The following is a 25357-nucleotide window of genomic DNA, read 5'->3' as shown; positions in this document are numbered from 1 at the left end:
ACCTCAACACTCCCTACCGCCACCGCAGCACCCCGGCAAACCAAATTATGCTGTGCCATGATGTGCCGTTTCCTTTTTATGTTAATACTTCCTATCAGCCTCGTATGTGTCAGCACAAACTTCTCGCTCCTCTGCTCAAATTCCGATTACCACATTACCCCGACTTAAGTAGGATTAAGTTGAGGCGCCTTGAATGAGCCTCACCTCATTCATGATATGAAAGCGCTCAATCAGCCCAGAACAAGACGAATCCATTATGCACGGCGTGGCGTTAAATTAGTTTTATTTAGTCGTGATGATATAAGGAGCAGTTCATCAGCAAGGTATACAGTCTGAGTCAGCAAAAGCTGTATTGATTCATTTGCTGTGAGTGGGGTTCAAGGTTGACATCAGCGACAGTCAGAAGTGTGACGGTCGCTAGCAGCGTGTTGGTATTTCATCTGGACGAAAACAACTGAAAGTATTCTTTTGGTTGGTGTTAAAGAAAGAAAATTAAAATAATGTGAACAGTGACATTTGAATTGTTGATTTAGAGAAAGAAAGTAACGCATTATTTTTTCCACTCGTTTGCAAGTTCTGCAGGTATTCATCCAAAGCTAAATCTTCACAGGCGTTTCCCCTCGCCCCGTGCGAACTGCATGTTGTTCTCTTTGCTCGATAGGACGCTGCATTCACCTGCTGGTAAAATGCAGCGTCCTATCAAACTGTTAATGAAAAAAATTTGTTCCAAAATGAGAAAGGCTTATCTCGCTCTTCTGAGCAGCCACAACGCCTACGCTCAGAGAGTTCAGCAGCGTGACCCCCGCTGATGCAAAGTAACGTCCGGCTAGAAGGTACAACTTGTTTTGGAATGTAATTAATGGGCTTGGCTATCTGAAGACCTTTACTCCAGTACAGTAACAGTCCATTAGCAAAACATTGCAGGCAGACATGATTATAAAACATATGGACATATATAATGTATCACTTTGTAAAGACATTTTGAATGTTGTTTCAAGGTTTCTGGTTTCAAGACCTAATTTTAATCTTTGTTACTTTGAAGTTTCTTAAAACTGTCTGGTCTACGTCTCTTCTCCAGGCTGGCTAATACCCAGAGCATCACCATCCAAACTTCTGGAACTACCACTAGTCTCACGATTGCCAACATCACTGAAGAGGATTATGGGAACTATACCTGCGTGGCCTCAAACCGACTGGGCGTCCAGAATGCCAGCCTTTTCCTCTATAGTGAGTATATACACAATAAAATGGTGAATAGACTAGTACCTATAGAGTACTTTTCTACTCTAACTGAGCGATCAAAGTGATTTATACTACAAGCTTCATTCAGCCAATCACACATATATTCATGCGAGCACTTTTTTCTATAGCTAAGCACTTGTCTAACCCCCACACACCCTCAGGGCAACTCTGGATTCAGTATTTTGCCCTAAGGATACTTCAAAACAAGCTGGAGTAGATGGGAATAAAATCACCAACTTTCTGATTGGTAGACCTGCTCACCACCCTCACTACTTCCATGTGCTATTTAAATGTGACATTAGAGGCATGTCTTACAGACATAAAGACCTGGGTGACCTATGATTTTATGCTTGTGAAGTCAGACAAAGCTAGAGTTGCTGTATTTGGCCATAAGCAACATGTCTAACCAGATACTTAGATGTCTGCTAGTACCACCCTGGTGTCCATTACTAATGTCATGATCAGGAAATGTCCGCTAACACACATTTTTAGGGCCAACTGAGTTCATCTTTGCCATCTTTGCCAACTTAAGACTCATTTATTTAGATTGGCTTTTAATTCGATTTGTGCTGTGTGTTTTATTATTAATGTATTTTATGTATTTCTGTTTTATATTACTGTGAAGCACTTTGTGGTTTTTATCCTGTGAAAAGTGCTATATAAATAAATTGATTTGATCATGTCAAAATTAGAACCATCCTGTCTCAGAGTGATGCTGAAAAACTAGTCCATGCATTTGTTATTTCCAGGGTGGACTACTCGAATTCTCTGTTAACCATTTGTCCTAAAAGCTCCCTGAAAAGCCTTGAAAACACAGAAGTGAGGTCATATTTCTCCTATATTGGCTTCTCTTTATTGACTCTCCGTTGAATCAAGGAATTAAATTCAAAGTCCTCACGTACAAAGTCCTGAAAGACCAGGCTCCATCATATCTTAAAGGCCTCATTGTATCACATTGTCCCAGTAGAGCTCTTCGCTCTCAAACTGCAGGCTTACTTGAATTTGCCAGTTTTTTAAAGTAGAATGGGAGGCAGAGCCTTCAGCTATCAGTATCTCTCTGTGGAACCAGTGTCCAGATTATTTGGGAAGGCGGACACCTTCTCTGCTTTAAAGATTAAGCTCAAACTTTTTCTTCTCTGTAACATTTATGGGGCTGGTCCCTTAGTTAAGCTGCTGTATACTCAGGCTGAGCACGTATCCTCCACCCCTTTCTATGCAGTCCCTGTGTGTTCATATATAACAATAAGACTATAGTATCATCACTACACCATGTATGACCAAGACGTCACCTGGTTTTGCTCACTGGGCGTAGCAGGCAGCCCATACGCTATAATGCTGTTGCAGATGCCTGGGTGTTCCTTTACTGCACCTCTTTTTTCCTGTCCTCTGTCACAAAAAATCACCTAAAGGATAATGAATATGGAGGTTAAGTGTTAATTTTATTAACCTAATTTCCTGCTGAACTATTGAAAACCAGAAGAGCAGCAGTTCGCTGCAGTTTGTGTGCTCTGCTTTAAGCTTCGCTGCTGAACGACTGCGAGAAGTAAAGAGCTCACTGTGTGTTCATTTCTAGTCATTTGGCCGACTGTGTTCTCAACTCTGCGTAAGAGCGATTTTGCTGAACACTTAGAGAAATTTAGGAAAGATGGCTCGAGCGGGAGAATGAAATGAGCTTTTGGCAGTTGGTGAAAAGTTTTAAGTTTCAGACTAAAGTCAAAGAGAAGCCAAGTCTGTTTCTGTGCTCTGTGATGCAGTCTCTGCCCTTAGAAACGTTATTTAAACATGCAAAAAAAACACCACAAAAGAACTATTAATGGGAAAAAACCTCAGGAAAAGCAAAATATTCCTTTCCAAAGGTGAACAAAAGTATTTTAAGTGAAGCATATGGTTCATTAGGACATGGAGTGAGGTCAGACTACAGAAAAACCAAGAGGCAAAACTCAAGAATGCTAACACACATAAAGGAAAGACCAACGAACACAGACACAGAGAGAGAAGACTCTCCCAGAACAGTAGCATGTCCCCCCAGATTGTCCTAATCCAAGAATGGGACAGACACACAAAGGCACCCTCAGCTCGGTGGTGAAGATTTAAAAGGGAAGAAGGGGGATCGGGCTAGATGTAACCAAAGCTTGTCTCAATTCACAAGCATCAAAACTAAAATTAGATCACAGTGCGGATGTCTTTAATAACTGAGCTGCATTCATAAGCATGTAAATGTTTGCAATATTCATGAAGCGTTCTAGTTCCATCACTGATTTTTGGCCACTTGAGGGTATAAAAAAGCATGTTAACAAGCTGACATACACAATCACACACACGTCTCTGGCACCTAAACTTCTCAGACATCCAGATCCACAAGAGCAGCGCTGGTGTCAATTTGGAGTTCTTTTATTTGGAGCAGTGGTTAAATCCACTTTGATTTATTTTACAGACTATTGATTTCATGGTTTTTCTGAATATAAGGCTCTTTAGCTGCTCAAACACGGTCGGCAGCTGGGCATCAAATGGCATACAGCGGGGTTATCAGAGTTGTTTTGTTGGTAATGAGAACATGTGGGGGTTGCTGAGAAGATCGAGGAATAAACAGCGCTCGTAAATGGTTCAGCCTGAAGAATCGTGAAGCTGCGCAGGGCCGCAGAGCCGGGTGATGATTCCACCATTACTTTTATGGTTCGCTGTTAATATCATATTTTTCACATTGGCAGCTGTCAGAGATCCCACACAGTTGTTTCACTGAGCACAAAATTAATGCTGTTTGAATTGCTTTCTTTGAGCTTTCACACCCCAAAGCCTGGCTGGCACAGTGCTGCTTTGAGCTCAGAGGGCCGTCGTATACCCAACATTTGAATTTTATATCAAACTGCACTCAAAAACAACACACTTCAAAATGATGGGTGCATGTATAATATGCCACGAGCGCCGTAAACAATACCAGAGCAACAAACCCACATTTCCCATGGCCAGCAGTGGCTCCACTCACTGTGACAAATGTGTCTCGTTGTCTCTGCCAGCACTTAAAAGCTGTAAAAAGATGAAATCGTGGCAGGGAGGCAAAGCCAAATGGAGACTAGCTCCCAAAGGAAGACATCTGCACTGACACTGCAGACTGGGATTTGAACAAAAGGGAAACATGTTTGAAAGTTAAAAGAGATGATCAATTTATTTTTGGTGGCAATAAAACCTCCTTTTTCGTGATACTCCAAAGAAAGAAAGAAAGTGCCAACATATAGAAACAAAGTAGTAATATATAATAAAACAGTAACAAAAGTCCCACAGAACGCCTGGATACAGATCAACATTAGTCCATGACAATATTTCCTTTGGATAAGTTAGGTCTGTGTTTTTGTTGAGTTTAGTGACATCTAACATTTATTTTACTGGACTGACACACAGGAAAAGGTGATAAGTGTTTCTTTTACACTCAAAATACTGTCTAAATGTCGGTTTATTCGCTCCATAAATCTTGTGCAGAAGAGTGGTGGAAGAAAGCTGCAGAGATCAAAAGTCATAAAAAGCCAGTTTGTGGGAAATGTGAAGGAATTTTTACTTTCCATATCATGAACTTGGTAGAAATGCAACATGTGGAGGGCCCAAACAAGTTCTGCAATTATTATATGCAACTAGCAGGTAAAATTTACTTTAGTTGTGTTTGTTTAGCATTCAAATCACATGATTTTCACTGATCATATACCTAACCTGATAGCCTGGCTACTGCTGACTTAACTTAGCTTGATGAGCTACAAACATGGCAACAAGTATTACAGGCAGTTGTTAAACCAGCAGCTTGCAGTTTCCTGTATTCTGCAACAAGACTGCATTTATTTATTTTTTTCTGTCATATCAAGCTTGATCAGCAGGCTCACCGGTTTATGCCTCCTCTGTGGTTTAAAGCGTTGAACGATCACTGAATAACACAGCGTCAATGGCACAACAAGGCCACTAGATGTCACCAAAAACTCCTGCAAAAGGCTACAAACACATGTTTATTTTCCAGTTTACTGTGTAGAATGTCTGCTAGCAACAGAACAGCGATGCAATGACCCTTTTTTGTGCAGGATTAAAAGGAAATAAAACTGTATTGTTCTTTTTCTTGTTCAAACCAATATTGTGGTTGCTCTAGAAGTCTGAGTGAGCTCTTATTAACCCTGCTGCCTTTCTCTCTTTGCTTCTCCACACAGGACCCGGGACAGGCAGAGATATCAACGGCTCTGCCTGTGTATCTCAATCACTGTGGCTCCTGCTAGCCTCCTTCGCCTGCCTTTTCTTGAAGTGTTAATATCCCTGCCCTCTATCCTTCCCCTTCTCTCCCCCCAGCCTCGCACCTTGGCCTTCCGCCCCATTCGCTCTTCTTCTTCTTCTTCTTCTCTCCAACTCACCGGCATCCTTACTGCTACCTTATTACCAACTTTGCCGCCTTTTCCCCAGACTGTTTGCATCATGATACAGAAACCTTACGTGCTGTCGAGCACTGCTTACAGGTGTGAAAAAAAAACGATGGGTTATGAGTAAAATGTTTTAGGAACAACAACAAAAAAAAAAAGAGTAAAATGAAGGACAAAACAAGCAAACAGTGCTTTTTAAAGAATTGCATTGTTCTTTTTGATTGGTATGCACTTCTTTTGTTTCTGCTTTATCTTGTCTTCTGGGTCTGGGTCGGGCTTTGGGAGGGGGGTTGTGGAGGGGTTGTTTGTTTTTTTGTTGTCTACATGGGAATAAAAATGAAGGTGGCCTGGCTCACAGGGACACCAAGAAAACAATCATTTGTCTCTAGGACTACTGAAGACATGAGGTGTATTTCTTCTTACTCCCTTAGATGTATTATGTTAACTTAAAGCGTAGATTTAACCGAGTGTTTATAACCAGTGCATTAATGAGAAACACGTAAAGCATCTGCCAAATATACACGTAAATTTCAAACTAACACATGTGAAACTCAAAGGGAAACTGCTACGGCTGATTTTGCGATGAGATTAGAGCTGTAATTTGATGCTACTGTGCTGAAACACAGATATAGTGTTAGGCAGATACCTCTGCAATCAGTGTCATTGCAAGCGGAGCCCAGAAATATGGGAACAGAAACAAACCTGAAGAAATGAGTTTGTCTGGAGCTCTGTGATATCTTGCGACCCTTCCCCATTATTCCAAAAAACAACCTGTTTTTCTTTTTCTTTCTAGACTCTCACTTACAAACAACAACAAAAAAGAGAACAGGGAAGAGAAACACACAGTAGGTTATAATGATGCGTACTGTACATAGTAAAATTTTGTATTACTCTATGATAAGAAAACCATGATGTGCAGTTTATCTCAGAGGCTGCACCGAGCAGTGTTTGCATTCAGTCGATGAGTTTTAGGATCATTTTATCCCTACTGCTGGAATTTGGATAAAAATGTATGACACCAATGAATGACTTACTTTTTTGTTTTTCTCTTAATCAAAAACACGTGTTTTCATACGAAAATGATACAGAAAAAATCATAATATATAGATATTGGGGGTATTATTTTGTGTGCACCTCATGAATCCACTGTCCTTATATATGAAAAAAGCTCATTTTACATGATTCTGAATATGGTTGTGATTTGTTGAGGATTAATGAAATGCAGACCTTTGGACCTGGCAGATACCCATTATACAACAATGTTTTTTATGTTGTTTTTTGTTTTTTATAATTCTGTGCAGTAATTATTGTACCTGTCCTTGAAACGAGATGCGTGCTAGCTTAAATGATGTTAAACAGAGGGAGTATTATGAGCTTCATAATGCTCTTACGCATACCTGAGATTTAATATGACAGAAGAAACCAAATGAATACTGAATGCAGTTCCCCTCAGTGTCACCAAGGCCACTGTGCTGAAGGCCTTATGGGGAAAAAAAATCAAACAAATGAGAAATAATGAGAATAATAGTGCTGTTACCTCACCGTGTCCTACAGCAAGATTTCTAATCACTCTTTTGCCAATGCTTAGACTGAACAGTGAGTTAGTTTCTTTATGAACAAAATGGTTAAATAAATATGTTACGTGTTGATATTTTGAAGAAAATCTTTCAAAGGGAGCAGCTCGTAGGCCGTAGCTGTTAAAGAGACAGCACTGACACTGGTGGTGACTAATAGCGTTTGGACTCCAGTGCCCAGCTCAGCTCTTTGATTGGATGTGTGCGTTCAGGTCTCCGCTCTTTCAAACAACCAAGCCGAGATAGTACTGTAAAAACACACGTGTAATTAATGTCATCCTTGTCACGCATTAAAAGACTCGTTCCCAGTGTGTTCTCTCATTGTAAATGCTTCTGAGGCCATGGCTGTGTGTGTAGTGTTGGTAATGCTCCAGTCTAAGCTGAGACGTACAGAGACTGAAAACCCACCGCGTTTTTAATCAAAACTGAAGCATTTATGAATTCATATTTCCATTAGCTCCATGAGACACAACGAAAACAATGTCTTGCGATCAGATCTCTTAGAATACGAAAGAAGCTGCTTGTTTTTACACTTTTATTGTGTTGCGTGCTTTTTTTATTATTTTATCTTATTTGGTTTTATTTTACAACTGTGCGAATGAGTCCTGGTGTTTTTATACTGCAGTCTGCAGATTGATTTTTAGGCTCTAACTTAACCATACTTGAGGACGCTATTGTAGTTTATCAGCAGTTATCTTCTTACCTTAATTAGAGCCGAATGATCTGGTAGCTATGGTGAAATAGTTTTTCATGATCAGTTTCCATAAACATGGTCTGTGCTACCAGTGAGCTTTACAGAAGAGACAAAATAAATGTATTGTCTCTTTGTTTTATTTCAGCGGGGGAGACCCTGACAGACCAAAAAAGCTGGGTCAGATATCCTCAAATTGCGTTCTGCATTTAATTTCATGAGCCTGCATACAGGTCATTGTCTAGAATTTCTGCCATTCAGGTGTGTTTTCCAATGAGACTAAGCTCACCGATGTGGAAGTCTAAGTGCTTCCGTGCGGGTTAAAACCAGCTAATAAGCACTTGACTTATAGGACCACTGACGTAAAAGCCATGGAGCTCTGTCTTATCCATAAAGCAGCGAGAAAAAAGGAGATCTGGTGTTATTCCATTGCTCATAGAAACCAACAGCCAGCCTATAATGACACAGCACCAACCCCCTGCAGACAGACCTAGATATCTACTCAAGACTGTAGATACAGCTATGTAGTTTACTACTCAGCATTGCCTCAAAACATCGCCGAACTGGCTTGTGTATGTGTGCGTGTGTACTCATCTGTTTATATGATTAACCTGCTGGAAAAGTGGCATACATGTGAGGCATGAGATAAATGATGAGTTGGCCCAGCAGCTAACTATCTACTTTCCATTGAGCTATGGTTACACTTGTAACCCTCTATATTAAGTTTAGATTGTTTTTTTTCTCTTCCTCTGTGTGTATATACAGCATTATGTTTCTACTGTAGAATGTTGTAAAGTCAGCAAATCCATAAGATTGTGTTTATACAACTCTACATTTAAAAGTTTAAAAGGCAAATGTAACTATCATGTTTGTACTTCCTTCCCTTTGTCGCGGGGAATTAAGATTCAATCATGGATTAGGACACAGCAATGTCCCTTTTTTTCTATTTTACTTTATTATGGTATAAGGTAATTGAAGTCAGTTTCTAAAAAATAAAATATGACATGTAATAAAGGTATATGAGAAATGTTAACAAAATAAAGTTGTTTGAATTCAGTGTTCTGTATTTGAATGTGACATGAAATGTCGAAGCAAAGTAACCTTTTCTTTCTGGAGACAGCTTGGAACACATGTTGTGTTAATCACCATGTAACATGCAAATAAAATAATATATGTATTGTTATGTTTTCTCTGGGAGACGTTTTTGTCCGCGGGAAACGTGTGAAAATTCTGCTCATTAGCAAGGGGAATGGTCCATTTTCACCTTTTTCTGGTGCCAAAGACAAAGACTGTGGTGTTATCACTACCACATATTGCCACACATTAATGACAATATGGCTCAGGCTCTTTTCACCACAGAGATGTGCAGCAAGTGCTGCAATTAAAGGTTTCGCCACTAGGTGTCACACTAAACCAAATTATGCCCTACATGAGACTTTTCTAGTCTTACTCACCGCTCCTGATCTACAAGCCACACGGTGCAATGTTTTTGGAATGTATGCAAACGTTATAAAATGTCAATTTCAGAAAAACATGTAGGTTCACATTTTTCAATTCAAACCTCACACACCAGTAGGGAAAATGTAGCTGTTCACCATTGTTTTCATACCTGAGCACAGTGGGTACAGTTTTTTGTTTTTTTAATTTCATTTTTGTTGTTGTCCTTTTTAAATAGAAGGTGCTAGCAAGCATTCTCTTCAAAGTACAGGGATTTCAAATGGGAATGATGAGTGACAATGCAGGAAGATAAGAGAGTATGAGGATGGTATGAACTAGCCATTTTAATTGAGGAGATTATGCTCTTCTTGTTAGCACTTGACAAATAGATTGCGGAAGGCATTTATGTAAATGTTATATTCAGGTCTTGCATTTTTCCATGGAGTCCTTGAGCCCTGATGGGACCTATAGCATTTGCATACACAGATTGCTTGTAAAGGATTAAGTCATTCAGATTTTAATCTAGAGATTTTAAAAAAATCAGTAATGCTCAGTGCAAAATGTGCATGTAAACATATGTAAAGACTTATGTAAAGACTTTGGAGAAATCTGGTAAAGGAGTGTGAGTGTACCTAAAAAATATCACCTGGTTCTTAGTATATCTTAAGATTAGCCACAGGTGCAAATCATCATCCCTCCTATTCAGTTGGTACGGTGATTGGTTGGTTGGTGCTGATTTATTGTTTGATTTTAGCCAATTGTGCATTATGGCCAAATGTGTCAGCCTTGGTCCCATCTTTCCAAAGGATGTTGTTCAAACAGTCTTGTGGTTTATTCAGATGCAACTTTGGAAACCTGGGCCGTTCCCATGTTTCTCCTGGCAGCCCTTCCAAACATACTTCTTTTTTTCTTTTCTTTTTTTTTTTTTTTATTGTCGTGAACGTTAACATTTAAGAAGCTAACTGAGGCCTGTGAGCGATGTGTATAATGGCTGGCCTTGGGGTGAATTTGGTGGTATTCCTGGGAAGATCAACAGCTTCCTGGAATGTTTTCCACTCAAATAATCTTTCTCACTGTAGAATGATGGAATTGAAACTGTTTGGAAATTACCTTATAACTTATAACAGACTGATGGGCAGCAACATTTACTTCTCTAAGATCACTGATTATGTCGTTCCTTTTTCACATTCTGTCAACACATCCCTGAACTGCCGAAAGTTCTCATTTTATAGAGGTGCTCACACTTGCTGATGATCAGTTATTCAAGTGCATTTCATGAGCAACATTTGGCTGCGACTTACTCTTATAATTCCTTTGGAAGATGGCAGAGTATGCAGCATTGGTGAAGGTTACAAATGATCTTCTTATGGTCTCTGATTGTGGACTCATGTCTGTGCTTGTCCCGCTAGACCTCAGTGCAGCGTTCAATACTGTTGACCATAATGTCTTATTACAGCGATTACAGCATGCTGAAGGTACTACACAGCAGTAGTTTAAATCATATCTAAATGGGGACTTGACACACTAAGATTAATATCTAGTTCCACAGGGTTCTGTGCTGTTACCAATTCTGTTTACATTATACATGCTTCCCTTAGTCAGTATCATTCAATGGCATAGCACACGTTTTCAGTCCTATGCACTGTAATCCATAAAGCCAGAAAACAAACATTAATTAGTTAAAGTGGACAATCTCTAAATTTCTGCTTCTAAATTCAGACAAAACTGAGGTAACTGTACTCTGTTTCTTAGAAACATGGTGTCTAACCAAACACTTACGTCTACATGGCCTGACTTTGGTCTCCAGTAACACTGTGAGAAATCTTGAAGACATTTTTGACCAATATATGTCCTTCGATGTGCATATGAAACAAGCATGTAGGACTGCTTTCTTCTACTTGCACAATATCTAAATTAGAAACACCCTGTGTGAAAGTGATGCTAAAAGCCAGTTAATGTATTTACTACTTCTAGGCTGGACGACTGTAATTCATTGTTATCAGGCTGTCTTAAGATTTCCCTGAAAAGCCTTCAGTTAATCCAAAATGCTGCAGCACGAGTACTGACAGGGACTAGAAGGAGAGAGCATATTTCTCCTATATTTTCTTCTTCTCATCAGGGCTCATCTTAAAGACTTCCTAGTACAGTATTACCCCATTAGAGCGCTTTGCACTCTGACTGCTGGCTTACTTGTGGTTTCCAAAGTATTTAAACTTAGAATGGGAGCCTTCAGCTTTCAGGCCTCTTCTCTGTGGGACGAGCTCCCAGTTTGGATATGGGAGTACTTGCTCATAAGGGATCATCTAATTGGTGGGGTCTTCTCTGTATTATTGTAGGGTCTTTACCTTACGATGTAAAGCGCTTTTGTTGTGATTTGGGGCTATATAAACATAACAGAATTGAATTAAATTGTATTTCCCTGTGTAAGTATTGTTTTAATGTACGTTTGGTGCAAGAGCATCTAATCTTACAGGAATACTATCCATTCATTTTCTTCCACTAGTCCACTTCAGGGTCGCGGCGGGCGCTGCAGTCTATCCCAACTGTCATGGGGCAAGAGTTATAATAAAACCACACATGTGTGGTTTCGTGATGGATTCAGTGGAAAATAAGCATGATTATTGGAAACTGCCGGGTGTTTCAAAGTGACAATATGTTTCTATCAGGCTTTAAACAAACTCCACAGCTTATGATGGTAATTGGCACATTTGCTTTATTTTGAAAACAGACATTGAAACCATTTTTTATTTTTTTCATATTTTTTTTTCTCACAAGTTTGAACTCCTCGATAAGATTGAAACTGGACATTGCACTCACTGGAACATAGGAAATTTTTTTGTTGTTGTTGTTTGCTCATTTGTTTGATTTTTCTCTTAATCTTTTTTTGTAACATCAGTGCAAGAGTATTTTTCCAATTCATATAAACTGTCATAACAACACCAAAGACATCAAAAAAGAAGCCGCCACACCTCTTAAGTTTTTTGTGACTGCGAAAAAGTTCCTCTCAGAGGGAGAGTTCCCATCATGCATCTGGTTCAATGGTTCATGCTATGGCCTCACGTTTGGTTGGCAGAGCACAAATTGTAATATGTAAGAGCCAGTTACATCAATAATATAGTTGATTTCTAGAGTTTTTATTATATGATCACATCATTTAAATGGCAATAGGTCCTTTATTTACTGTAACTGTGAGTATACAGAGTTTGTAAAAGGGGTGTAAACCAAGCTTGAATGACTCAAGCAGAATAGAGAAAGTTGAGTAAATATTGTTTTTGGGATTCAGGATAAAGCTGCCCCAACTGGAAATGTCACACATTTAATCATACATTCTATTATCCATTCAGTGTGTCAGTACATTACCTCTTTGTTGTGTTCTCAGTACACTTGGATCGTGTCGAAAACATGAATTGCATTTATAAACCTGGTTGTCTTTTTGTGCGTGCATTTGCAATACGGATTTCATTTGCAAAATGTGTCTGAAGAAAGAAAGTGCATTACAATGCAAATACAATACGGCGCATTGGCAATGCATTCTTTTTTTGAAATTTTAAATGTGTAAATATCCAGTTGGAAGCGTTCATTCCACCCCCGGTTTTACATCAAATAGTGAAGATGTACCAAATGAAATCATCCACCTCGACATCATCACCATCACGGTAAGAGTCGCTTTTCATAAACATCAGCAACATCAACATCATCATCACCGTCGTCGTCAGCATCGTCATCACTTGCGCATAGTACAGTGTTAGCTTGAGCCAAAAAACTTCACGCTGGAAACTCCCCCAACATGAGAAAATCATTGCCACACAAAAAATGACAAACAAATAGAAACGGACTGCCTTCACATTGAGAAGGCAAAGAGCAACCTTTTTAGATTTTTCGTTTTTGTGGTATTCTTCATACTTTTAATTCTGCTTTCATTAAGTTAGACTTTAGCCTTAAGCATCCTTGGACTCGGTGGCCTCCGCCTCTGCATCTGCCGGGGTGGCCTCCTCTCCTTTAGACTCCTCTGCAGCATCTTAATGTAAGAAGTGGTGGGGTAGAGGGTGTAAGGGTAGAGAGAAGGGGTTTGGGGCGGGATAGATGAAAGGAGGGTGGAGAAAGAAGAGAAGAGGAGAGGTGGAGAGGTGGTTTTACATTGCGAGTAGAGTAATAAAGCTCTGTCTGGGGCGCCTGAGATACAGAGCTTCAAAGATTTCACTCATGAGCAGTAACTTTTGATGTTTTAAATATTTCACCCTCTATATGAAAAAAAAAGCCATGTAACATTCGGAAATTCTCAAAATATTCACATCTTCCCTCTCAAAAAAATTATTCGCACATGGAATTCTGTGTTGTTCACAATGTGTCAGCTCCGCTTAAACTGAGAGCATGTCTGAAGCCCGCACTGACTGTGTAAATAATAAAAGAAGAGCTTGCTCCTAATGGACCCATGAAGCATTTGAACGGGCATCACAAAGCTAACAGGAGCATCTTGGCCTGTCACATCTGATACAGTGTGATGCCCAGAGTGCACTGCACTATGATAGCAGGCAACGATAACTTGCTAAGAGGTGCACACTGCTGAGTAGCAATCCGTGATACATCACAAAGCAAATGCTAATGAGATTCTTGCTCAGGTACTTTATATTTTTCAACATTAAATCATAATATCCTTCTTTAATAATCCTGTAGCTGGTGCGCTTTTTAGCTCCAAAAAAGCAAAGACATTCTCATTTATACTTAATAAAGACCTTCTTGCACTATGCAGGAGCTACACTGATTTTGGGGTCTTTGTTGTTCCTGCCCAAACTCGTTATCCGAGTGATCTCATCGGGGTGATGTCACACCCCGATGAGATCATATTCTTTTATTAGGAGGAGACATCAAGGAATGATATCATTGCAATGGAGACCAGGGTGCATGTCTCCTGGTGTGTGCGTGTGTTTGTGTGTGGGAGGGCGAGGGAGGGAGGGAAAGAGAGAAGTGGGGCAACGGTGTCTGCACTAATGCGCGATTGTGTGTGTGACTCAAGACAGCATGACTCATGGCAGATCTTCCAGGTAAGAGATAATTAGCTTGTTAGCCACTGTGACAGATTTGAGAATGTCCTTCACTACAGCCACTGAACTGTGCGATGCAAATCCAATTTCACCCAATTTACAGAGCCAAAGCCCGTCATTTCTTGTGTCTGACATCAGCGCGAGCTCACTTTCATACACCAGTTACCGGCTGAAGTGACAGTTTAGCTTTGCTGCTGGGTTTGTGTATGAAGATTGCAGACAGGGAAACAAACATTTATAAGTGTTTCATCATTTCTACTCACTGACCTCTTAGTCTTTAGTAAATAAGACTAATGAGATCATGGCAGAAAAAATATGAAGCGCAAAAGCTCTTTTCAGACTGATAACATCGCCAGCTTTAAATTCTGTCATTCGCACTGAGGTATGTTTTACATAAATGGTTCTCATAGCTTCATTGAAACATATGCAGGAGAGTTACAAAAACAGCCACACAGCAAAAGACTTGTTGCATTTGTGACCATTGACTCAAGTGAAGTGTAACCACACTTTTGAATGGTTGCTTTTCTCCATCATTGTCACTAAAATCTGAGATCAGAGAGAGCTAGTGCCACCCCTCATTCTCAAAGAGAGATTGAAATCTCTACTGAACTGGAAATGGCATCCTTTTTTAATCTTTTTTGGATTTACAATCAGAGTTGATGAGATAAAATGCTATTATATGCACGTTAATGTAGTTTAGGGCACGCTCTACTAACACAAGCCATTCACAAAGATGTGAGAGAGGACTTCTAATGATGTACAAGCCTGTCTTAATATGACAGCCTGCTTTCAGATATTGTGTCATTTTAAAAGTGCTGGGCAAACATTAATAGGTCTGATCTGGTTAGACTGTGGTCTCATAATCGACCAGGACGTTCATTCAGATGTAAAGCAGGTAAGTCCAGATAAATCGGATTTTGAATGTAAACATGTTCATATCTGAAAAAAGCTGATAAAAGTGCCAATATCCATAAGCACGGTATTAATTTCACTGCTATGCAGATGACACCCAACTCTTAGCGTTATAATGAGCTCTTGAGAACCACATATCTGGTGTTACAACTGATTCTGATCTAAGTCTCCATCTGCATATATATTTCATTAAAGGTACGTTGCAGCTTGTTTATGTGTTTATTATTTAATATAGTCTATAATCTGCTTTTAACAGCTTCAATGCTCTGTTTCCCAAAAAAGAGTTAGAATTCACTAGATACATATAAAAACCTTATGTCACTCTAGGGTTTTCACTCAGTAGCACCCTGAAATCCCCCTGCTCACTGCTGCTCGCTGTGCCAAAACAAAAACTAAAATACATCTGACTCAGTCTGGAGTGGAGACTGAAGAAGTCACTTGGATGAGGAACGAAACATTAATCCCACTGAAAACGCTACAGAGTCAGCTTTATCAAATAAAGAAATCATCTTTCTATATCGTCTCTGAGTCACTACATCTGGACAGTCCAACATCACTGATGGCTTGTTTATAGTGAGAATCTGTTTCTACTACTTATTACTTTTTCTAGTTAAGTTCTAGTGTTTTCTTTAATGTTTTTAACTTATTTTTCCTGCCTCCTCTTTTTAGTTTTCCAAATTAATCTACTATTTCTTTTCATTATTAATGAATCTGTTGCCACCTTTTAATGTAAGAGAAGTGCTCTATAAGTGCAGGAATTCGATAAGAATTTGTGACATAGAGACCGCCTCATAGAGTACCCATCATCCTTGTGGATGTGACTCTTTTCTGTGTGCAACAAACCTTAACTGAGCGATTTGGTCATAAATATTAATTTTGGTCTCTGAGTCACTTTGGTAAGTTAAGCAGATTGTAGACAGCAGTGAATTCTTAATAAGCAGATCTTTGTCAAGTAGTGTTTGTTTATGGCAGACTTCCCCAGTGCGGATCGTGACCAGTAGGGATCATTAATCATTCATTTAAATCAGAGCACCTGTTCTACCCGCACTGCTCCATGCAGGCCAGCTATCCCATCGAGGTGGTAACTATGACAACAGGGAGACAGTGCTGCCTAGGTGACCTACTTTCTGTGTAGTTCTCCAGTTGGTGTATGCATGTGTGTGTGTGTTTCCCACCTCACGCCCCCACCAGCTCCAGACTGAGCATGCTCCATTAACTACCTGTCTGACCCAGTCTGAGAGTCCTTGGACCAGAAATATGAGTTCATGTCAAGTGTATCTTGTGACAGTGTTGTATCAGTGGAATAATATCATTTAATCTCCAGTTTCTTCTCAGGTCCACATTCCTGCTGTAATTGGACATCACATGACAGTGCTGGAAGACTTTTTTTTTTTTACCAAATAGTTTAAGGTGATGTACTTTAAAAAAAAAAAAGAAGTTTAACTGGGTCATCCATTACAACCGTTTTTCATGACTATGGTAGCAGTCAGGTTAATATATCACACCTCGTGTGAAGGCATCTGAGAGCTTTATTAACCTCAGTGATTTATAATTCATGCTGCTTTTACATTATGCAAACAACACATTGCTTTTTATCAATAGCTTTGATCATTCCCAGTATAACAATATCAGTGTGTACCACACTCTTGACCAGTGCTTATCATTTTCTATGCCGGCCTCTGTCTAATCAGTATGGAGTTTTCATCTTGCAGAGGCTGAGCTACAAGGAGGTCTAATCTTATATTGAGCTGTGTCTCTGTGTTAACCAGTGAATGGTGGAGCACTGCCAAATATCTCTAAATCCCAAAGACACACCAAGCGGCTATGTCCTGTGGAGCCTGCCAAGCAGACTGTGTAAAAGCTCACCTATTCTTCTCGATTTTATATTTACAGTAAGTAATTGCTTTTTGATTGGTGGAAGTGGCTGGAACTATTTTTAGCCCTGAACTCACTGCCCTCACGAACATGTGCATAAGTGAGAATGTGCTGGTAAACCTTTCTTCCTGACCACATGGAGCTCTCTCCTATTCTGCATACCTTGTTTACCTTTTGTTTGGTTAGGCTCCTCCTTCTCAGCTGTCGGACTGACAGCAGCAGGCACGTCGGCTTGTCTGGCCTCCTCCTTTTTCTCTTCGCTCTTCTCCTCCTTCTTCTCTTCAGCTGTGGCCGTGGTGGGACTCTTGGCTGGGGCCTCCACCTCTTTGGGCTTCTCCTCAGCTTTCTCCTCCGCTTTTGGCTCCTCTTTCTTGGGTTCAGAGGGCGCTGCGGCGGCCGTGGGAGACGCAGCAGCCGGGGCGACCGCTACAGGAGACGTTGCTGTGGCAGCAGCTGCCGGAGAGTTAGCTGGCTTGTCTGCCACAGGGCTTTTGGCTTGGTTTGTCTCCTCTTCCTCCTTCTTAGCCTCTTCTCCTGCGGCTTCATCCTGCTTAGCAGGTGCCTCCTCTCCCTCCGCTTTCTTTGCCTCCTCTCCTCCCTCTGTTGCCTCCTCTGCAGCAGCAGGACTGTCACCCTCTTTCTCCTCCTCTCCGTCTTTCATCTTTTTCCGAGTTATATGTCCACGGAAGCTGGCCTGTATTTTGGTGGCAGCCTTGTGGGCCTTGTCCTCGGGTTTGTTGGTGGTGCCATCCTGTTCAATCTTCTGGTCCGCCTCCTCATTCTTCTCCACCTGGCAGGCGATAGACAACATACCAGGTTAACATTTACTGCAAGAGTTGAAAAGGTTGCGCTGAATGTCTTTATTTTGCTAGTGTCCAGTTGTTGCTGTGTTTGTGTGTGTCTATCCCTCTTTTTGTTGGCATGCTGCTTGATCACGAGAAGGCATGCTTTATTTCTGTTTGCTAAAGTATGTAAAAAATAGTCAAACTGAAAGGTCAGAAGTCAAGAAAAGAAAAAAGTGTATATCGTGAAATGGGAAAGCTTAATAAATATATATATATTTCTAACCATTACATGACAATCATAGGCTGGGAAAAGGTTAAAATTTCAGGACATGTTTAGAATAAAAGTGCGGGATGAGATGAGGAGCAGAGTTAGGAGTAGGACAGGAGACAGGGTAATATTGAAAGTCTTTCCTTGATATTACCTTCGGTTACTGGATCCAAAGCTGTCCATCAAATAGTGGGTTGTGCTATGAGTCATATAAATCTAATGAAAAGAAATCAAATCAAATAAAGGAATGAATGATGAGCACTGAAAGTGGCAACACAAAATGAATCAGTACATTCCAAATGAATAGGCAAACAAATCAAGGTAAAATATTCTCTCGCAGGTGTTGGAACCAATCGAAAGCCTCAAATGAACGTGAATAAGTGTAATGAAGCAAAAGAACACAAACCGTCAAGCAGCATGCAGACTGTGTAGCATCAGTTGTACCAAATGGAAAAACAAAGTGAGAAAACAACACAATCTATTTTTTATTTATTTATTTATTTATTTATTTTGGTCCTTCCAGGTATCAAGGCTTAGCTTGACCCTACAGCATTTTATCATTTCACGTGCCAGAGTGAGGAGATTTATTGTCTCCACATAATAAATCCAAGGCGCTGTGATTTTAGGTTGTGACAAGTGTCTCCGGGCATTTATTGCAGTTATTCAACCCAGGCATGAGGCTGATATTGTCCTCCTGATAATAACCCTGAAAATAGATTTAGTGAATAATTAAACTTAAATATAGACGCTCTCCGTGGCATCCATTAATCTTTCCTGCAGTCTCTGCTAATGATATCCTCAAAATTATGAGCAGTGCTCAAAATCGGAGCCAATCTTTATTCTCTGGGTACAGTATATAGCAGCTCCGTGTCTGGCTGCTAGGGAACGAGCTCCCTGCTACAATCTCCTCACCATTCACTGCCATACCCCTCCCAACCATCAAAGGTTACCTTGACAACCAGAGTGCTAACTCATCACAGAGCCTGTCTGCTGTTCGGTGCTATGAAAGACTATATGTCACCCTGATTGGCAGTGCGCCTGACCCCTCGGGGGGAGCGGGCCAATAGGAACTCGTAAATCAGGTGGAGTAATCAGCATGGAAAAGCCAGGGATGCGATGAAGCAACGGTAGCAGCGGCAGGGTGTGGCGGTAGGGGGCAAAGGGGTAAAATGTATGTGCTTACATTAATGTCTGTGTCACCGAGATCTGGCAACGTCTTGTTTAAGGCCAATGAATCTGGGTGGAAAGAGCTTTCGTGCCTCTGCATCCACCCCCTATGTATGGTCTCCCAGTGTGTCATTATGTAGGATATGAGCTTTGACTTGGACAGCCTGTGTGAGGGATCACATCTGTGTGGAGTGATTTAAGACCCCGAGGCCCTAAATCAACACGTCTTCCTCAGGGTCAGCGTGTCAGTGCAATATTGGAGCAGCGAGGGCAAGGTGCAGCTGTATTGGTATATTCAGCTCCTCCGCCTTTATTCCCCCGGGTTCGGGTTAATATACACAGTCTTCCAGAGTAATATTGTGCAGTGTGAAATTATAAGACAGATAAATGAAATACACACTTAAATGTAGTGATTCACATTTAAAATCTGAACTGGAGCTAAACAAGCTACCGGCCAGTGGGTGTGGAAATAAACTTCAGCAGAACAGAGAGCTGGCAGACAAAGCACCACCACCACCACCACACCCTCTGCTCTTAATAATATGCACGTCTCCAGTGACTTATTGGGCTTTTATTGTGTCTGATCTCATAGGTGCTTACAATTGCCAAAAATCTGACCCGAGCACTTAACTCTTAATAGAATTACTTACTGGCTGGGTTCAGTGAGTCAGACGGAGAAAGAGAAAGCGATGGATGAAGGGTGTTTGGGAATAAGGGGTATGACATCATTATTGGAACAGAAGAGCGATGTCATTTATGTTAGAGGTTGGGGAAATGTGATAAAATACCAGAGGAGCACCAGATGATCTCATCTGGTGGTACGAAGACAGGAAGAAGCATCACCATCACAGTTTGACCACAGCTGGAGCGTCATCACTTGAATTATTGATACTTGTGTGTGCATCACCCTTAAAAAAATAAAAATAAAAAAATGCCGTGCTGTGATTTTTCTTCTTCTTCTTCATGGATTCACTTCTGAGATGCAAAACCAAAGATTACTTGACCCAGCACAGCTGACATTTGCCTGCACTGTATTTAAATCCCAAACAGAAGCATCATTGCACATCATTTAAGACCTGCACCTTGAAGCCTCTGACCGGTAATTGAACCCCGGTCACGTACCCTCCCTGCAGGCGCTTTTGCACCCGGCATCTATGTGGTGCACATCTCCATTCATAAATAAGGCAAGACTTAGTGGCTGTTTAAACTCTTCCTTGATTAATTTGCAGTGAGACAACATATTTGCATTATGAGTTAGTCAAATGGCTTACTACAATTAGCCTGCAGTGCTTGCTATTTGCACACAGTCGTTCTGGTTGCCATAGATACACTACTTTAACCGCTGAAAAACTGCTTTTAATCTCCAAGAAAATGTGGAATGTTTGCAACGTAATAGTGCAATTCTTGCAAGATTATGAAGCCAGCAATTATGCAATCTTTGTGCAATTATATTAGCTGTAGTATGATGTAGCAACATTAAAAAGGCTTGCTCCAGGATAAACTGACACTGTGCTATAAAAGCAGCTGACCTGTGACGAGAGAATCTAGTTCACGGGTTATCAAAATGCAAGAGTGCCATTCACCACAGGACACACACACACACCCTCTCTGTCGGATTTGTCTGCAAAGATAATAAATGGACATGGTGAAATGCGCTCAGTGCATTATCTGACTGGCTGGATGTGTCTATTACAGCTGCAGTCTGAGCCTCTCTCCCTGTCCGCCTCTGTCCTTGGGTGGGCACCGGCTGTTGTAAGAACCACACCCCACAGTCAATGGCTTTATCCATAACCACACACTCACACACGCACCATCCCCCCAATGGTGACACAAGTAACAATCCACCACCTTCCCACTGCCTCATTTAGAGTGCCATTAGGGACTTGTTTCAGGAGGCGGGGGGGGAGGGGAAGACACAGTGGAAGCAGCGAGGTTAGTGCCATCGGACCGCAACTCACACTAATGCATTCGTGCATGCTGTCTAATGATAATGTTGGGGTTTTTCTTACTTATTAATATTATTACTATTACTATTGCAATCCATTCAAGTCCTGAGATTATTTGCCTCTCCACTTCACCCAGCATTGAATGCCTCAAGCGAAAGAGGAGAGAAATATTAAAGGTAATATTTGCATGCATAATGGAGATGCTTGCTTTGCAGACACCCCTTTTTTTATTATCGCCAAGCCAACAGGTGCAGCTGCACTTTAATATGGGAGGCTTGTATGTAATAAAATTAGAAGTCATAAAACAGACTGTATAGCGCACTGGCACTCTTTGAAATAAAATGGAAAAACTCCACCGAGCAGTTGTCATATTACCACAGCTCCACCGAGCAGGTGGAGAGAGACTGTCAGCCACCCTTGCCGGTGGCACACGTTTCTCTCTGCAATGGCACCTCTATCTTGTCTTCGGCGTGATTTCTGTGGCCGTGTCTGCTTTCCTGCAGGAGCCATCCAGACAGCAAAGACTGAACTGCTGTCTGGAACTGCTGAATATCTCCCTCTTTCTCTCCCTGTCGTCTTTCACTCTCCATGAGCAAACTGCTACCCACTCATTCTCCCTCTCTCACACACACACATACACGCACATAGGCACAGCGGAGCACCACACCCTTTTAGCCGGCTATCTCCTGCAGATGAGGAGAGGGGGGCTCAGGTGGTGACTGCCACAGCCCCCGCTCGCCGTCTCTCGCCATCTCTCCCTCCTCTCACGCTTTTTTCCTCTTCCTTTGACGGTGAATTGATGAGCAGCCGTAAAGGATGCACTGTTTCTTCTACGATGGCCCGGGAAAAGATGCTCCACAGCAACTAATAAGCAGCCATATGCCGGCCTCATTACGTCCTCTGGAGCAGCCTTTAATTCACTTACATCAGCTCTCTGGCTGAACAAAGGCTCTGCAATCGCCACTGATCTCATCGGGGGCTGGAGATATATATGTTTCTTTCTTTCTTTCTTTATTACAGCCTAAAGCAGAGGAAAGTCTCAGTTGAGACTAAAAACCTTGTTTTCAAGAGTGACCTGGGCAAGAGAGCAGCCAGTCACACACTGCAAATGAGTGAGCACTGTATCCATAGGTAACCAGATAAGAGACGGGGTAGAGGAGAGAGGAAAAGAAGGTGATGCCTGAGGGAAAGGGCAAGGGTTGCGCACGGTGGTGGTTGTGTTAGTGGTGACGTGTGATAAGAAGTAGAGATGGAGAGTTGAGTGTTAGAGGAATAGCTCATTTGGGCGGGATTTGATTCTGCTTAAGTTCTGCTTATAAGCACAACCTGGAACTGGGTTCAAGATGTTGAGGTGAGAGCTGAATATTGTTGTAAAGCTGCATAAAAAGCGAGGGAGGCAGATGGGACTTAAACTAGGTGCCCGTAGCCACTCCCATATAGTGGAGATGTTGCAACAGCACTTAACACTCCACAATGGCGGGACCCCACAGCAACGCTGCCATACTCCAGAGCAGAAAATCATGCTTTTTGCTCATCCATCCGTGAAGACCGCGCAGTCTGTCCGGATTCATTTATGCTCAAATGCAGGAGCACGAAGATAAGTGCTTGTAGGCTGGGAGGACGTTTTTTTTCTTTTTTACCCTCCCCTGTGGTGCACGCTTGAGGCGGCGACAGCCTTCCGTAGGAAAAAAAAAAAAGCTAGTGCCTCACCCACATGGCTGCAGTGTGCAGCGTGCCGGCTTCTCTTCCTTCAATGTTTCCTCGTGCTGCTCCCTTTCTCATCTTCGCGCCTGCTCACCTACTCCAGCCACCACCACCACCACCATCACCACGTTCTCGCTCCACCACATATCTGCGAGTTGTAGTCAGCCATCTAGTTTCATTCCATCTTCACCTTTCTGCTTTGTTGCATTCATGCCTCTCCCTACCTCCACCCCCCCGCCCATGCCCCATACCTCACAGCCTCCACTCCCTGTCCCAATCCCTGTTTCACCTCTGTATCAGCGTCTTCTCCCTTTTCCCCCCTCTTCCATCTAGCTCCATGTGCACCACCCTGCTTCTGTTTCTCCCTCTTTCTCTCCCTGCATCCTGCTCCACCTGCATGGAGTTCATCTGGCAAGCCTTTCTTTCCTCTTTTTCTCTCTCTGCCAGAGCTAATATGACTCATCCGGGCTGACATTTAAGAAGCAATCAGAGTGCCATCGGAATCCAGCGTGTTATGGCTCTGATAAAAACCCTAATCAGTTCTGAGATAGCAGCAGGAGCATCGCCCGCGATCACATGCAGAACCACCGCGACAGCTGCTGAAATGCTACCTCAGTGCAACACCTTTCTTTCATTTCATATTCACTGCCGGGACAAGACTGGCCACGGGTACCCAGCACCACCCTTTCACACCCTTTTAAATGAGTGCTCACTTCATAGAACCCTCCATTGACAGCAACCACTCAAAAAGCTGGAGGGCTATGATAATCCATTTATGCTCATTTATTCCCATTGTATTCCCCCCTCGAGGCCACTGACATGATGGAGCTGCTCACTCAGTCAGTACCCCACCCTTTTTTCCCCCCTTCACACTGTGGAAATGATGCACTTTCCTCTGTCACCCACTTCTTCTGCTTAACATAAGACTAATACAGAAGATACCTAGACCTCTCCCCTGCCCCTGTTTAAGGCGTAGGTTAAGAGAAAACTGTCATTTATCTAAAGCATCACTCGCCGGTGGATGAGATTGGGTTTAGTGGATAAATCAGAGTATTTCAGCTTTGATATTGAAGACAATACATAATCTATCAAGTGCCATTCAGTAATAGTTCACTTTTTTCAAGCACTTAATCAATAAGAGGGAATACCGTCGGCCCAGGATCACATTACATTCTTGCTGCCTTTCTACAAGTACGGTGTGAGGTCTGAGAGGCATTGTGGCAGCATCCATTCATGCAGGATAATCACATTAACTAGGCGTGTCTGTGCTCCGTGGATAGATTTCTATAAAGACAAGTCAGGCCTCAAGTCACAGAAAATTACACCAACATTTTGGCTAATCCCACCTCGTGCCTCCTAATCTCACCAAAATTGGCAAAAAAGAAAAGAAAAGACAAAACTAAAAAACAAACCCAACAGTCACAAAGTTCAGAACTGAGGTGAAGCTGAAAAATATTGATAAAGCAAATCAGAGCAGTTTACCGGTTTGGTTCTTCTTATGCAGCACAGCATAGTTGTAGTATCCTCCCTTTTTCTTCTCTGCTTCTTTTCTTCCCTTTTTTCTCCCTTTCACTTCTCTCTCACCCTCTCCCTCTCTCTCTCTCTCGCTCTCGCTCGCTTTCGCGCGCACACACACTCTCTCGCTCACTCGCTCTCTCTCTCTCTTTTCTCTCTCTGGCTGTATCAACAGCTAAGCCGGCCAGTACATTTACTCATCCCAGTTTGCACACACGCGCTCTCCCGTCAGTCTGCCGGGGTGCGACTCTCTCACTCTTTCTTACTCGCTGCCTGACAATGACTGCGAGCCCACCCTTTAAACCCCTCCCTTCTGCCTCCCTCCTCGCTCCATCATCCCTCTCGCTCTCTCTCCTCCTCCTCCTCCTTTCCTTCTTCTTCTTCCACCTCCTCGTCCTCTTCTCACTCATAGTGATGACCCCCCCCCCCCCCACCACCACCACCACCACCTCTTTTAGATCGGCACTCCTCTCTTCTACATCTTCTCACCCACCTCCTCCTCCTCCTCTTTCTTGTTCCCTTACAGCCTGGCTCCAGCAAAAGCTGCGGCCCCACCCTAAAAAAGCCTCTCCCTTAATAAATGACTGGATACCTCCCCTCAGTTTGGTCTATTGATACATCTTTCTTTCAGCCGTTTCATTGTCTCTCTTTTTTTGCCCTCAACACCCACATAGCCTCACTACTTTATCCCCTCCCCTTTCTATAACATTTAAGGAGGTTTTTCTTCTTCTTCTTTTTCTTTTTGTTAAGTGGCTCCCAAATGGAAGTTGCCTCCTCTGATTGCTCAGAATCCCTCTCAGACTCGGAGTGTTAC

At 41.9% G+C, this 25357-nt stretch overlaps 2 protein-coding genes across 4 annotated transcripts in view; one reads left to right on the top strand and one right to left on the bottom strand.

Moving 5' to 3' along the window:
• The window catches only part of lsamp (limbic system associated membrane protein), a 499113-nt gene extending 490050 nt beyond the window's left edge, over positions 1 to 9063 (top strand). For both annotated transcript variants that reach the window (XM_086260903.1, XM_086260902.1), the window contains 2 exons: positions 1079 to 1227; positions 5424 to 9063. In XM_086260903.1, the coding sequence (XP_086117029.1) occupies positions 1079 to 1227; positions 5424 to 5521 (247 nt within the window). In that variant the 3' untranslated portion in view covers positions 5522 to 9063. The remainder of the gene's footprint in view (positions 1 to 1078; positions 1228 to 5423) is intronic.
• A 2961-nt stretch (positions 9064 to 12024) lies between these two features.
• On the bottom strand, positions 12025 to 24828 carry gap43 (growth associated protein 43). Of its 2 annotated transcripts, none has more exons than XM_086260908.1 (3): positions 24511 to 24828; positions 17321 to 17948; positions 12025 to 13347 (listed from the first exon to the last, which is right to left on the bottom strand). In XM_086260908.1, the coding sequence occupies exons 1-3, from the start codon at positions 24538 to 24540 to the stop codon at positions 13268 to 13270; spliced, it is 738 nt and encodes a 245-aa protein (XP_086117034.1). In that variant the 5' UTR covers positions 24541 to 24828; the 3' UTR covers positions 12025 to 13267. The 2 variants fall into 2 exon arrangements, with proteins under 2 accessions (XP_086117034.1, XP_086117035.1); XM_086260909.1 differs by having other exon boundaries at positions 17330 to 17948.
• Positions 24829 to 25357: the final 529 nt, after the last annotated feature.

Source organism: Aulonocara sp. 'chitande type north' Nkhata Bay, linkage group LG14 (assembly GCF_057382095.1).
Source record: "Aulonocara sp. 'chitande type north' Nkhata Bay isolate Kocher_YH1m ecotype deep benthic linkage group LG14, A_spYH_male_GT1.1, whole genome shotgun sequence".
NCBI lineage: Eukaryota > Metazoa > Chordata > Actinopteri > Cichliformes > Cichlidae > Aulonocara > Aulonocara sp. 'chitande type north' Nkhata Bay.
This window is presented reverse-complemented; position numbering and strand designations above follow the sequence as displayed.

Coding starts and splice junctions, on each gene's coding strand:
- gap43 (XM_086260908.1), bottom strand. CDS start 24,540: ATGCTGTGCTGCATAAGAAGAACCAAACCG. Junction 17,949..24,510: donor GCATAAGAAGAACCAAACCG/GTAAACTGCTCT, acceptor ATCGCCTGCCAG/GTGGAGAAGAATGAGGAGGC. Junction 13,348..17,320: donor CCAAACAAAAGGTAAACAAG/GTATGCAGAATA, acceptor TCTTACATTAAG/ATGCTGCAGAGGAGTCTAAA.